This window comes from Apodemus sylvaticus, chromosome 6, assembly GCF_947179515.1.
Source record: "Apodemus sylvaticus chromosome 6, mApoSyl1.1, whole genome shotgun sequence".
Taxonomy (NCBI): domain Eukaryota; kingdom Metazoa; phylum Chordata; class Mammalia; order Rodentia; family Muridae; genus Apodemus; species Apodemus sylvaticus.
The window spans coordinates 45752646-45766583 of NC_067477.1; the positions used below are offsets into that span (position 1 = coordinate 45752646).

At 50.1% G+C, this 13938-nt stretch overlaps 1 protein-coding gene across 1 annotated transcript in view; it reads left to right on the forward strand.

The window, feature by feature from the left end:
- The window catches only part of Sptb (spectrin beta, erythrocytic), a 131710-nt gene that overhangs the window by 49589 nt on the left and 68183 nt on the right, over positions 1-13938 (forward strand). The window contains exon 2 of the mRNA XM_052185623.1: positions 10415-10616. Within this exon, the coding sequence (XP_052041583.1) occupies positions 10469-10616 (148 nt within the window). The 5' untranslated portion in view covers positions 10415-10468. The remainder of the gene's footprint in view (positions 1-10414; positions 10617-13938) is intronic.

Consider the following 13938-nt stretch of genomic DNA (forward strand, 5'->3'; position numbering starts at 1 on the left):
TGCCTCTTGCAGATAACTTCCTAAATGTCCCCAGAGGACGGCCCCATGAGGTCAGGCTCGGTGCCCTGGCCAAGGATGGGAAAACCCCTTGGCCAGCACCTGGTCCCTCAGGAGTCCTTGTGGGCCCGAACTAAAAGATGAGCTTTAATTGAGTTATTGTAAAAGCTCCAACATGAATGAATAAATTGGCACCCATAACTTATACATTATTTAAAAGTCCGTCTTTTAAAATAGCTGCTTTTGTTTGTGTGGTGGAGAGGTTGGGGTTGAAATCATTCCGTGACTGGCATCTCGGTGGCACAAGGAAGGAGACAGGAAAGACTTCTGCATGAAATGGGGAAGGCCTTCCGGTCTGGAAGCTCCTACGGAAGCTGCTGCTCTTCTCAGTCTTGTGAATGAGGACACTGAGGCAGGGATTGGGTAAGAGGTTTTAAGATGTACAGAGATTCATAGGGCTTGGGCCCCAGTGCCACTGGCCATCCCTTGAGCCACATGGTCTAGCAACAGAAGAAGAGGTGCTGGGGGTGTGTGGCTGAGGAGCAGGAGAAACAGTGACAGCCTCGGACATTGGTGACCAATCCTTAGCACAATGGCCTACGCCATGTTCCCAACTCCCAGGCATCTTGACCTCCAGATAGTACGCCCTCTACAGAAGAACTCTTCTCATCTGAGAGTCATTTCCCAGCCTTGTGCATTTGTTCAGCAAGCAGCTTCGAGGCCCCATTGGTGTGTGTGTGACGTCGTGCTGGTCCAGTCCACACTGCTGGTGGCAGCCGCCTCAGCCTCCGGTGCTCTATCTTGCTTTTGGGTTTTTGTTTTTTGTTTGTTTGTTTGTTGGTTGGTTGGTTGGTTGGTTGGTTTTTTGGATTTGTTTTTTTTCGAGACAGGGTTTCTCTGTATAGCCCTGGCTGTCCTGCAACTCACTCTGTAGACCAGGCTGGCCTTGAACTCAGAAATCCGCCTGCCTCTGCCTCCCAGAGTGCGCCACCACCGCCCGGCACTCTACTTGCCTTTACCTCCTTGTTTCAAGCTACGTTTCTCAGATCCTAAAGGCCTGACCGTCTCTTGGCCTTGCGGTAGCCTGCTGGGTTTCCTCCGATGGCAATTATTAAGTGTTTGTGTCCTTGGCAACTTTGTCAAGAAGTTTAGTCATGAAATGGGGGAAGGCAGGGGACTGGGAAGAGTTTTGCTTAAGGTGGAAAGACTTGAACTTGTTGAAACAGTGGTGGAAGGAGAAAAGTCTAGGCATTCGCATTAGTCGCTACAATAAACAACCATAACCAAAACTTTGAGGGAGGGAAGCGTTTATTTGGTCTTACGACTTCCAGGTCATCATCTGTTGGCGTCGCTGAGGGGCAGAAACTCAAAGCGGGAACATGGAGTCAAGAGCCGAGGCCGAGGCCGAGGCCGTGGAGGAGTGCCGCTCACTGGCTGGCTTCCATGGCTCTTCAGCTTTGCCTGCTGTACAGCCTAGGACCGGCTGTCCACCGTGGGCAAGACCCTGCCCTGTCAGTCTAGAGGATGCCCCACCAACATGCCTGCCGGCCAATCCGATGGAGGCGGTTCCTTAGCTGAGGCTCTCGCTTCCCAGCTGTCTCTAGTTTGTATCAAGTTGACAAAAATGGAGGAGTGCATGCAACCTGGGAGCCGGGGTCTGAGGGAGGGGATGTGGGGAGGACTGTGTGGCTGTGTGGATCTACACTGACCTGCCCGTGGCGGCTGAGCTTGAGGGTAGGGAGGAAGACTGGGAAGTAGGGTCACACCTGGGTTCCCACCAGTTTCCTTAATGGCCCTTCCACTGGAGAGCAGAGGTAGTAGAGGACCTAGGAGAGTGGGTGAGAGGGAAAATTAACCTAATTAAATTCTGAAAAACTGCTCTATATTGTATTTCTAAGTGAAAAAAAATGTGTTTATTGTAAAATTAAAGAAGTGTGAGGAGAGAGACAGCTGAGTTGCAGTGTGGGATGTGGCACGTGCGATGTGGAGGCACTGGATACGTGGATCAGAACAAGGGAGAGGTGAGCCCAGCGCTAGGAGCCAGGGATGATGAGATTGTGTTGTTGGAAGCTTCCAGAGGCGGGATGTGCTCTGATGCGCGGTAGGAAGAAATGGAACATTTTCCAAAGCCAGGCAAGAAGTGGCAACAGTCCGTAGTAAAGAGAAAGCTTTAGAACACGAGGGGATGACCAATAAAAGGTGCTCTACAGTGTAATGACTGCCCTTAGTGCGATAGATTCTAAATGAATGCTTAGTGCACACAAGTGGGATAACCCGGACATGAGGACATGGGGACATGGGGTAATGAGAACGGAGAATGGAGGTCGAGGGGCTGGAGAGTGAGAGTCGGTCTCTAAGAGACTTCCATTTACTGAGTGCCTACTCGCGTCCCAGGTGCGGCACTGAGCGCTAGGATATGGGCGTGGCTTGGCCTGCCTACACGGAGCCCACAGTCTAGGAGAGAGAGAGAGAGAGAGAGAGAGAGAGAGAGAGAGAGAGAGAGAGAGAGAGAGAGAGAGAGAATGGGAAGAAGCCAAAGACATGTGTAAGTGCCGTTCTGATGGTGGATCAGAGTGCTGAGACCAAGGATGGTGGGGAGGACTCAGCTTAGGTAGTGTGCCCAGGGAGGACTGCCACAGGGAGTGATCTCTAAGAAGAGTCTGGGAAATGGGAAAGAGACAGACACGCATGGTTCTCCAAAAGGTGTCTCTGGCACAGGCCCAGCATACAAAAGGGCCCAGAAGTAGGCTGGACATGCCGAGTTTGAAGAGATGAAAGAAGGCTTGGATGTTACACATCGGGCAGATGGGGGATGAGCTCAGAAAGGGAGGCAGGAGAAGCCAGACCTTGCCAGATGTTAGGGCCACGGTGGCGCTGACGTGTTCTCTAAGCTCTGCTTTCAGGCTTATGACTGCTAGGTGGTTTCCTGCTGTTGACCGTCATAGAGTCACAGCTAGAATTCAAGTAACTCCTATTCTGCTTAATGGGGCCAATGTGCAATGATGCTGGCAATTTAATTATATATATATGCATGCATATATATGTATGTGTGTATGTGTAATACATATATATACTATAACATATATAATATAACTTTATTATATGGTTATAGCTTTATAAGCTTTATTATAGATTTGTATCTGTAGGGAAAAGCACTCTATGTAGAGTTCAAAACTAGCTGAAGTCTTAAGCATCTATTTGAGAATCTAGGACCATATCCTTCATGAAGGGTAGACTACTATATTTTATAAATTTAGTATACCATTAAGTCTAAATTTTATTAAGGCCTTGTTTGTTTGTTTGAGACAGAGTCTCACTGTATAGCCCAGATTGGCCTGACACTTAACTGTCACCTGGAGTTAATGGCAATCCTTCTGCCTCAGCCTCCTGAATGCTGGGATTCCAAGCATGGCCATCATAACCAGCTTCAAAATTCTCACAAGAATTTCCTTTGAAAGCCGCGGGGATGTATCGCAGACTCCCATGTGTGTCTCACTCCGAGTCAGTTGCTAGAACTTTCTCATCAGGTTTATTTGTTTCCTACATTCCTAAAAGAGATTTATGCAAATCATACATGTCATGTCTTCCTTACCAATGTGTTTTTTAGCATTGCTAAAATATACAATGGGTTTATGTCTTGGGGCTTCACTGTGTTGCTGTGAAGAGACACCATGACCACTGCAACTCTTTAAAAGGAAAACATTTAATTGGAGCTGGCTTACATTTAGAGGTTTAGTGCTTTGTCATCATGGTGGGAACATGGTGGGTGCAGTCTGCAGGCAGACATGGTGCTGGAGAGTAGCTGAGATTTCTACATCCAGATCTGCCGGTGTCTCGAGCATTTGAAACCCCAAGGTCCACCCTCAGTGGCACACTTTCTCCAAGAAGGCCACACCTCCCAATAGTGCCATTCCCTACGAGCTTTGGGGGACATTTTCATCCAAACCACCACAGTTTAGTTTTCTTACATAATCATGTCATTATTGTACCTGTTACAATAGACTATAATTCCTAATTGGCATCCAAAACTGAGCCTGTTGTTCAGATAGCCTTGACTGCCCTAGGATACTGTCTTAATCCGGGTTTCCATTCCTGCACAAACATCATGACCAAGAAGCAAGCTGGGGAGGAAAGGGTTTATTCAGCTTACAGTTCTGCATTGTTGTTCATCACAAAAGGAAGTCAGGACTGGAAGTCAAGCAGGTTAGGAAGCAGGAGCTGATGCAGAGGCCATGGAGGGATGTTCCTTACTGGCTTGCTTCCCCTGGCTTGCTCAACCTACTCTCTTATAAAACCTAAGAATACCAGCCCAGAGATGGTACCACCCACAAGGGGCCCTCCCCTTGATCACTAATTGAGAAAATGCCCCACAGATGGATCACATGGGGGCACTTCCCCAACTGAAACTCTTTTCCCTGTGATAACTCCAGCCTGTGTCAAGTTGATACACAAAACCAGCCAGTACAGATACCAAACAACTTACACATTATTTGCCTGTTACATTGTCTAAGTCTCTTTTTTAACTTTATTTATTTTATGCGTATTGGTGTTTTGCCTGCAAATGTCTGTGTATCCCATGCACAAGTTACAAATAGTTGTGAGCCACCATCTGGGTGCTGGGAATTGAGCCTGGGTCCTCTAGAAGAGCAGTCAGTGCTCTTAACCGTTGAGCCATCTCTCCAGCCTTGTTTTAGTGACAGGAACTAGAGGAGACTGAGCCGGTTGTCTGCAGGAGGCCCGGAGCGCTGGGTTTGCCTCCTTGCTTTCTTATCTCTCGATTTCCTGTAAATCCTGAAAATGGAAAGTCAGTCCTGAAGACTTGATTCTAGGGCTCAGAAGTTTTAGCAAGAAAATCAGAGGTTGTAAGGTCCTCGTGTCGCACGCAAAGTCTAGTCCCAGTCTCAGGAGTCCTTTCATTTGATCCATCTATTCTTGACCATTTCCAGGGTTTGGAGCCTCTGTACTTTACTCCCTCACCTCCCGCAGCTCTCTTCAGAGAAGAAAGAAGTGACTATAGGCTGGGGCCTCCTATGAAGGAAGGAAAGTGGGCGTTTACCTTTCCAACCTTACCCCAGAGAATAAATACCCCAGTGTTAATCTTTTGTTTTGTTTTGTTTTTGAGACAGGTTTCTCTGTATAGCCCTAGCTGTTCTGGAGCTCACTCTATAGGCCAGACTGTCCTCAAACTCAGAAATCTGCCTGCCTCTGCCTCCCAAGTGCTGGGATTAAAGGCGTGCGCCACCACCGCCCAGCTAGTGTTAATCTTAACAAAAACCTGAGTCTGGGGAAGCAGGGCTGCGCAGCATTGGTTTTCTCTGTAACTGTTGCTATTGAGCCTGGACATGCCAAGACATTATCTTTGAAGATGATGTGCAGAAAGGTGTGGGATCTGAAGTACTCTTAAAAATCTTAAAAGTATTTTTAAAAATCTTGAGTGTTAATTTTTGGAATAATTGCATATATATAATGAGAGTCCTAAGGGTGTCCAAGTCTTCAAACATATGAAATTCATGCATCTTTTCATGTACACCTTACATACATAACCTTAGGTAATTTTATGTAGATTTTTTTAATGACCCTCCCATCTCATGCATTTTTCAATTGCAATATCATGTCAAAGCTGAAACGGCCTCAGAGTTTGGAGCGTTGTAGTTTAGGGATGTTCACCTTTCATATAAGACTGTTGTCTCGTCTCCCCTCTAGTTGTTCTCGGTGGAGCAGGATGTGAGTGCTGATAAACACTGTTGACAAAAGCCTGTCCCCGTGTCAGAGCTAAGCCGCACCTGTTCCCAACCAAATCCCTGTAAGGATTGGCAGAGCTCAGTTAGCACTACCCCTCCCCGCTCCAGCCGCAGCAGGATGACCAGAGATAGTTCTTAGTAGATTCTTCCATGGTGAGGGCAGGCGGGTTGTAACAAGTGGGCCTGAAGCCCCTGCCTAACGGAAACGGCAGCAGCAGCAGGGATTGCGAAAGGCATCACCAAACAGTCCAGAACCACCAGCCACTGCAAAACATCACAAATGCGTGGGGGATCCTTGACGCTGGCAACTACAGGCAGTCTTAGAGCTCCGGATCCTAAGCCACACCCTGTCACTGTGGCCAGGCTGGGTTGGCATATGAACTGCATGGTGTGGCAAGGCAGAGAGCACTGTGGAGGGAGAAATGCTGGTGGGTTTCACCTGCTGGAAAGGCCACTTACAGGAGCCATTCACCTAGGCCTCCGTCCTGCCCCATGATGCTGACGCTCCCATGGTCCACTGTTCCGAGCTGTGTGCTCACTAGTTGTAACCATAATGAGACAGAACTGTATTGTCTAAGTGGAGATATCGTGGAGACAGTGGGGACTCCTGGAAAGAACGGCACCTTATTGGTTCTCACTCTTTTGGTGGGCGCGAGTTTAGGTACTTGCCTTTTCTTGAAGGTGTCTGTGCATATGCAGTCCATTGGTGAAAGCAGCGGGTAGGAGGGCGCGCTCCCTCGCTCCCCCCCCTCCCCTGTTGGAGATGCATTTGCGGAAAAGTAACCAAGGGAACTGCAGGATTTAATCTTCTGACCTGGGTTGCTATAGTATCAAATAGGTTAAAAGCAGGTTGGGGCAGCGTAAACGACAGAACACACTGGAAACCAGGTACAAGCAGACCAAACAACAAGACAAGACAAATGTCAGGCGTGCCTGATCCTGTTTCAGGAAGTCAGTGTGAGCGGCTCATCAGCCTCTGCTCGCTCAGCCCCACGAGGAAGAGTAGAATTCCCTGATGTGACCCCATCTCCCACCCTGAAGTGGACTTGCACTTTTTTTTTTCTTCTTGCCTTTGAGGGATCTGGGGAAGAAGAGGGAGTACTGGGTACTGTTAGGAGACTGGGGTGGAGGAAAGTCTGTTCTCTCTGCTGGGGAATGGGGAAGCTGACATAAACCATGGCTCAGGCCTACTTGTCGCCCCTGGCACTTCCTCGGGTCCTCACTGACGAGCTGGGCAAAGCACGTGAGGCTTGTACTGTGAGGCCTAACACCGTTCTAGGAGCAGATGGGTCCTGGGTGTGCGTGAGAGGTGGCGAGCCGTGAGTGAGTGGAGGGGGCGGGCTGTGAGTGAGTGGAGGTGGCGAGCCGTGAGTGGAGGTGGCGAGCGTGAGTGAGTGGAGGTGGCGAGCGTGAGTGAGTAGAGGTGGCGAGCCGTGAGTGAGTGGAGGTGGCGAGCCGTGAGTGGAGGTGGCGAGCGTGAGTGAGCGGAGGTGGCGAGCGTGAGTGGAGGTGGCGAGCGTGAGTGGCTCTGCAATGTATGTTCAGAGTAAGTGTGCTCTGTCAGCGATCGAGCGCTCTGCTGTTATCGTCACATGGGCTTTTCAGTGTTGAGCTGTGTAGGCAGGCTCCGTAGGGCTTGTCCTGCAATGTCATCTGAGACAGCGGATAAGGATGACTCTGGAGATGTGACAAAAGAGACCCGCCTACTCTTTGATAAGAGGCTTTGTCCCTTAAGAAGTTCTTTGGGATGAAATGGAAATTGAATGCTCCAGGAACTACCCATATGACACCCCTCTCCTTTTGCTGACAAAGGCATAAGGTTCAGGCCTGTATTGGGGTCCTCCACGAGTTATGGAAGGCCACTGCATATGCATCAGTGACTGACATCGTTGAAGCTCTGATCACATCATCCCATTTCTAAGTTCCCCTCGATGACAACTTGAAGGCCATTTCTGTGGCTCCTCATTTGATCAGATGTTCTCCGGTGAGACCCCACCATACACTATTCTCTTTCGCCATAGTGGTTCTTTTAGTCAGGCTCTTGAAGGGCCATGGTGATGGTACTAGAAGGACTGGACAACACTGAGAACTCACTGGGTTGAATTTGCTTTCAGTCCCATTGTCTTGGCCTGGGTGAGGAGTGTTGTTCATTTCTGGAGTAACCATTGGTAATCTGCCTGCTCTTACATCCTTCCTCTCTGAAACCTTCTTTGCCTGAGCATGTGGACACACCTCACCCTTGACTCTGGTACAACTGCCACCTGGGCACGGGTTAGGGAAGGGGTCAGGAGGAAGAGACCCCATTCTCATTTCTTTTGCAGTATCTATCCCCAGGATCTGGTCCTTCCATTAGCAAGCAAGCAAGCAAGCAAACAAACACACTAGACTCATTTGTTCAGATACACAAAAGTATTTTCCCACATTCCTGGCAGAGCCACTGTCTGGCTGCTGTTTTCTGTGAACTGCGGTCTCAGGAAGGATGGCGTTTTTTAAGCAGGATGAATTGCTCCTTGTCCCTGATCTCCTGCACCCAGGGCCATCAATCTTGTCTTGCACAGTGGTTCTGCTGCTCTGCCTGCTTGGGCTCATCTTTCTGGGGCAGGCTTATTTACGGAGGCATAGCTAAGGTAATCTCACTCCCAGACCCACAGCCTGGGCCTCTCTCCGCCACTCTTAAAAATAGCCTGGGATGAAGGGAGCGATCCAGGGTCTGGTTACTTCTGGGGCTCAGAGGCGATTTTAGCTCACCACTGGCAACTTGGCCCCTCTCAGGGCCTACCGGATAAGCGTGTGGCCCTGCAGATGGTGGTCAGCCTTTCTCTGACTCACACTAACAAGTCAGTGGTCACTGTTTGCTCCAGGGAGGCGGTGAAGGTTTGAGGAATAGGGAAAGCCTTCCCAGCTGTCTCTCTGCTCAGACCATCTAGAGGAAAGGCTCAGCCCTAGAAGCAGCTGGTCCATTGTGGAGAACAGGCTGTTCAAGGTGACAACAGTAGTCTTGAGCACAGGCCTGGCATGGTGTGAGGTATGCTGTGTTCAGGACAGTGACTGGCTTCCCCACCCTGCACGTTCTCTTTGCTCTGGGCGGTAAATGCCTTCGTTCTGCGCTAGCAGCTGGGGCACACTGTCCCAATGGCCCGATTCGCTCTCCACATCCCTAAGACCATTCTAGACAAGGGTGATAACAGGACTACAGTTTAGCCTGCCGTCTAAGCCACTACAGTTGTGGTAGACGACCTTGGGGAGGCCTCATCCTGTGTCTTTCCTCCCTTGTGCAGTTAGGGTAGATAATTCTGGCTCCTGTCTTACCTCAAAGGGATGTGGTGAGATTGATTTATCAGACTGGGAGACAAGAGTCTGAAGTGACTAAGTCTGAAGAGAAAGGTCCAAGCACAGAAGTCATGCTCAGGGTGGTGAACAGGCATTGCCTCTTCCCCTCCTGGGGACTGTCAGGGATGTGAGCCCACGTGTTAGCGTATGTGAAAAGTCGCTGTGTAGTTTAGTAGTTCTGGCCATTTGCCCACCGCCCTGGCCTTTCCACCCGCTAGTACTCTCTTGAATAGGAAGGCTCTGGGCCCCCATTCCAAAATACAGACTTGAACTTGGAATCCCTTAAGTTCCCGGGTACAGAGGAAAGAAGGCAGTCATTTTCCCAAGGCCGTGGACATTGGTGACCAAGATGGCCACTGCCACCTCCCGTCTCTCCCCAACCTCTCCCATTCTCCAGTTACTCGCCAGCCCCCTCATTCTTGCTTCCTGCTCTCAGTGGCGATCTTGCTCCCCATTCTTTTCCTTTCGTTTAGATTCTTGTCCCTGTCTGCCCGTCCTTCCGAGAATACCTCCAGACTTCCTTGGAAAGCACTTGCCAGTCACGTGGGTCCTGCTTTTCCCTTGTCACTCAGTTCCTAACGGAGCCAGTTCTCCTTATGCCGCACCATACGCGCCCAGTACTGCTCTCCTGGCTCTCTGGGCTGCTTGGTCTGGTCAAGGATTCAACGGGAGACCTTAGTCCAACAACTGCTCACACACACACACACACACACACACACACACAAAGAAGAAGCAGCAGCAGCAGCAGCTTGGCTTCTTTTGTTAAGGGTGGAGTCTCAGTGGCGACCTGATAGTCTCCACTCCCACCCAACCACCCCACAGTCGACTTTCATCCTTCTTCCCCATGTGTCTGTCTGTCTGTCTGTCTGTCTGTCTGTCTGTCTGTGTCTGTCTCTCTGTCTCTGTCTCTGTCTCTCTCTGCCTGTCTTTGTCTCCACCACCAGGCAGACTTCTGATCTTAGTCCATCCTTGAGGTTCCTCTTCCTTGAGTGCCCATCCCACAATCCCCAGCCTCTGGCTCCCAGGAGAGCCATCTCTTAAGCTGCTCTCCAGCGCCTGGGCAGCAGCAGGTTTGAAGGAAGCTGGCTCACTGTCTCCACCTGCTGGCCATCCTGACCCTGCCGCATGCAGCTCTCAGCCTCTGTCCCAGCTCCTGCCACTGCTGCCGTTACTACTGCTGCAATATTTTGTAACACAGAACCCTGAGACCCCAGGGGAAGAAACTGCCCCAACAGTGCGTGGCTTCCATAGTATCTGCTTCTGTTGGATTTCCCTAACAAGTTCCCACCGAGAAAAAGAGCAAGGGGCTTGGATGCTAACCCTTTGACTGTGTCGCTGTCCCCTAGGGACCCTTCCATGAAGACTGAGCCAGGCACAGCTGCTAAGAAGAGCCTGCTGACATGACATCGGCCACGGAGTTTGAAAACGTGGGCAACCAGCCACCATTCAGCCGGATTAATGCCCGCTGGGATGCCCCCGATGACGAACTGGATAATGACAACAGCTCAGCCAGGCTCTTTGAGAGGTCACGGATCAAGGCCTTGGCAGGTACTGCTCGGGGGGCATGGGGGTCAGAAGGTTACAGCCACAATGGATCCTTATCAGATCCATGTCCCTCCTTGCTATGGTGGAGCCTCTGTATGTGAGCTCTCGTATGGCAGTGATAGGAACACCTTCGCCAAGTTCAGAGAGCACCTTTTCCCGGGGAGTACAGGCTTCAGCAGCGAGTCCCAGAATCCCCCACTTTCTGCCAATTGCTCTGAGAGGCAGGAACATGCTGGCATGGGTGGAGGGTGGGCTCTGCCATCTGTCCCCTTTCCAAATGACCTGGGACCAAAGTTGACGTGTGAGGAAAGTCTCGGTAAAGGAGTGTGTCTGAGGGGCTGTGAGGCACAAGTTTAAGAGGTGACTTAGTAAGCCAGGCAGTGGTGGCACACGCCTTTTATCCCAGCACTCGGGAGGCAGAGGCAGGTGGCTTTCTGAGTTCAAGGCCAGTCTGGTCTACAGAGTGAGTTCTAGGACAGCCAGGGCTACACAGAGAAACCCTGTCTCTCTGAAAAAAAATGGGGTGTGTGTGTGACTTAGTGCCCTGCCTACATGCATGGAGAGAGCAACTGTCATCACTCCCTCTTTGGTCCAAATGAAGGAAGGAAGTTGTAAAAAGATGGCATCCTTTCCAGTCCGCCTTAGGAAGGACAGTTTACTGCATGAAGCCTTTCATCTTGAACTGGGGGATTGTATTTGTGCTTAGCGGTGTCTTGCTAATCTGTACATAGCTGGATAATGAGAACAGCTCAGCCAGGCTCGCTGAGAGGTCCCAGATACTGCTTAGGACAGTGGGGTCAGAAGGTTACAGCCGAGCCCCTCCAACAGATCCTGTCCTTCCTTGCCATGGTGCAGCCTCTGTATGTGAACCTGAGTATGGTACAAGGCTTTTCCTCCTTTGAGAGTGGTGTGTGTGTGTGTGTGTGTGAGAGAGAGAGAGAGAGAGAGAGAGAGAGAGAGAGAGAGAGAGAGAGAGAGAGAGAAAGAGAGGGGGGGTACACATGCATGCGCGTGGCGGGAAATATCTTAACATCTCCAGTAGAGTGGCTTCTCTTCCTGCGAGCTAGGATAGGAGTCTTTAGGACCACGCCCCCCGCCCCGCCCCTTTACTAGCTGTTTCTATTCTCTCCCTGGAACTTGACTCAGGGGAATTATATTCTGACCCTAAATCTTTGGCCAGTAAAGAATCTTTGAGCTATATGGGCTGTGTGGTGGCCTGTGTGAGTGGGCGGAGCTAGCAGGCCTGACTGCGCCTGAACACCATCACCGAGGCCTGCTGCCATCTTCTACCTTGCCAGAAAGTCTCAGACTTTCCCGGAAGCGCTTTGGGGTTGATTCTCTCTGTCTTACAGCCCTGCTCTTCCGTTCCTCTCTTCGCTTCATTCTCAGATGCCTTAGTTCCTAGGACAACTGGAGGCAGGGGCAGGGGCTTAGGCACCTTGGGAGTGCCTTCTCACTCCAAAAAGGGACGGTGGCATCTCTTCTTCTTTGTCATCATAGGACTTGATCAGCTAATGAGTGCATGTGTGTATACGAGTGCATACAAACACACACACACACTGGAAACCTAGGTAAATTTCATTTTGCTAATTATATGTTGTATACCCACAAAGTTTAAATCTATCCCCCCAGCTAAACATGAAAGGAGAGTGGGGAACCGCAGAGATAAATTCAGTATAGCATCTGTCTCTAAGGACTTATAATCTATTAGGGGAAAATGAACTGTGCTCACAATTAATTAGCATGAGTGGAACTGGAGAAGAACTGTGGGGAAGGCACATAAATTAAATAGCAACGAGAAAGCAAAGGAGAGGATAACCAGAGAGCCAGAGTGTGGGGGCATTCACCAGGGGCTGGGCGGGGCTGCGTGCGATTTGGGAAATCAGAAGTAGCTCCCATTGGCCTGGGGAAGCCCAGCGGTAAGGCCTGACAAGCCAATGGGAAAGTGGTAGAGAGGGTCAAAGAGGCGAAGAGGAGAAAGCATCAAACAAGGAACCTCATAGTCAGTCCTAGGTGATAGGAGACAGCCTCCTAGCACTGGCTGTGCCTGGCTAAGTCTGTTCATCACCAGGAGCACCTTACCTTCTTTTTTTTTGTTTTTGTTTTTGTTTCTGAGACAGGGTTTCTCTGTATAGCCCTGGCTCTCCTGGAACTCATTCTGTAGACCAGGCTGGCATCGAACTCAGAAATATGCCTGCCTCTGCCTCCCGAGTACACCTTACCTTCCAAAGGACAGGAGTGTCCCCCATGGGGAGGGAACACTGCCCCTTCCAGAGTAGAGAATCCCAGGCCTAGACCTTCCCAGAAGCTTGGTTACCAAGTAAACATGTTGATCTTGGATCCTTGCATGATCTCTACAAATAGCAGGAGACGTTTGCTGGCTTTTCTCCTGAGAGGTGATGCAGGGTGGTCTCTGCTAGAAGCTCTAAAGCTCTGGGAAGGTCCGTGGTGCTTCATGAATAAGAGTAAAGAGAGGAACATCCAGTTCTCCCCAGTTTTAACTTCTTCAACATTTCACCTTCAGTTCTCTTTGGAGCCATCCTAGTGGGACAGGCAGGGTCACCCTTTCTAGCAAGGCCTCAGGAAGTGGAAGCTACACTTGATGCCGTCATATGTCGGATCCCGGGTTCTACTTGCATGTCCGCTTGGAAGAGTATTAAAGGCCAGAGGCTTTGGCCTGCTTCTTCACGTGAACAGCAGCTACCTTGCAGGTGCTGGGCTGGCTATGGGCTGCCATTTCCATTCTGCTATTGAAGGTCTAGGGTGTTGGAAAATGCCGCGGGTCCAGATCAGAATCCTCCCTCTGCTTCTGTCGCTGTGGAAGAGTGCTAGTTCTTCTTTCCAGGCTATAAAGTGGGTGGCAGGACTTTCCCAAGGTTGTGGAGATCACATAAGCTAAAGCTTATGAAAAATGAAAAAGCAATAATTAAAAAAAAACTAGTGAATAGTAGATTTTATTGGACTCAAGGAAGCTCTCTATAAATACTTGCTGTCCTTTATCAACCTCAGATGCCCAGGATCATAGCTCCGCTACTTTGGTCTGCTCCTGGCACCTCCTCTCCGCTACGTACACGCACACTGGACCTGGGGAAGCTGAGGTTGGAAGAAGCAGACTCCTAGGGTCTCCAAGAGCAACCCACACTGTCACTTGCGTCCTGTTTTCTCTCCCACGGTCTAGGTAGCCTGGGCTACAGAAATTAGCCTAAATCTTGGGTGCAGGCCCTGTCTCTTCAGGAGGCTGTCTCTCTTCAGGAGGCTGTCTCTTCAGGAGGCTGTCTCTCTTCAGGAGGCTGTCTCTTCAGGAGGCTGTCTCTTCAGGAGGCTG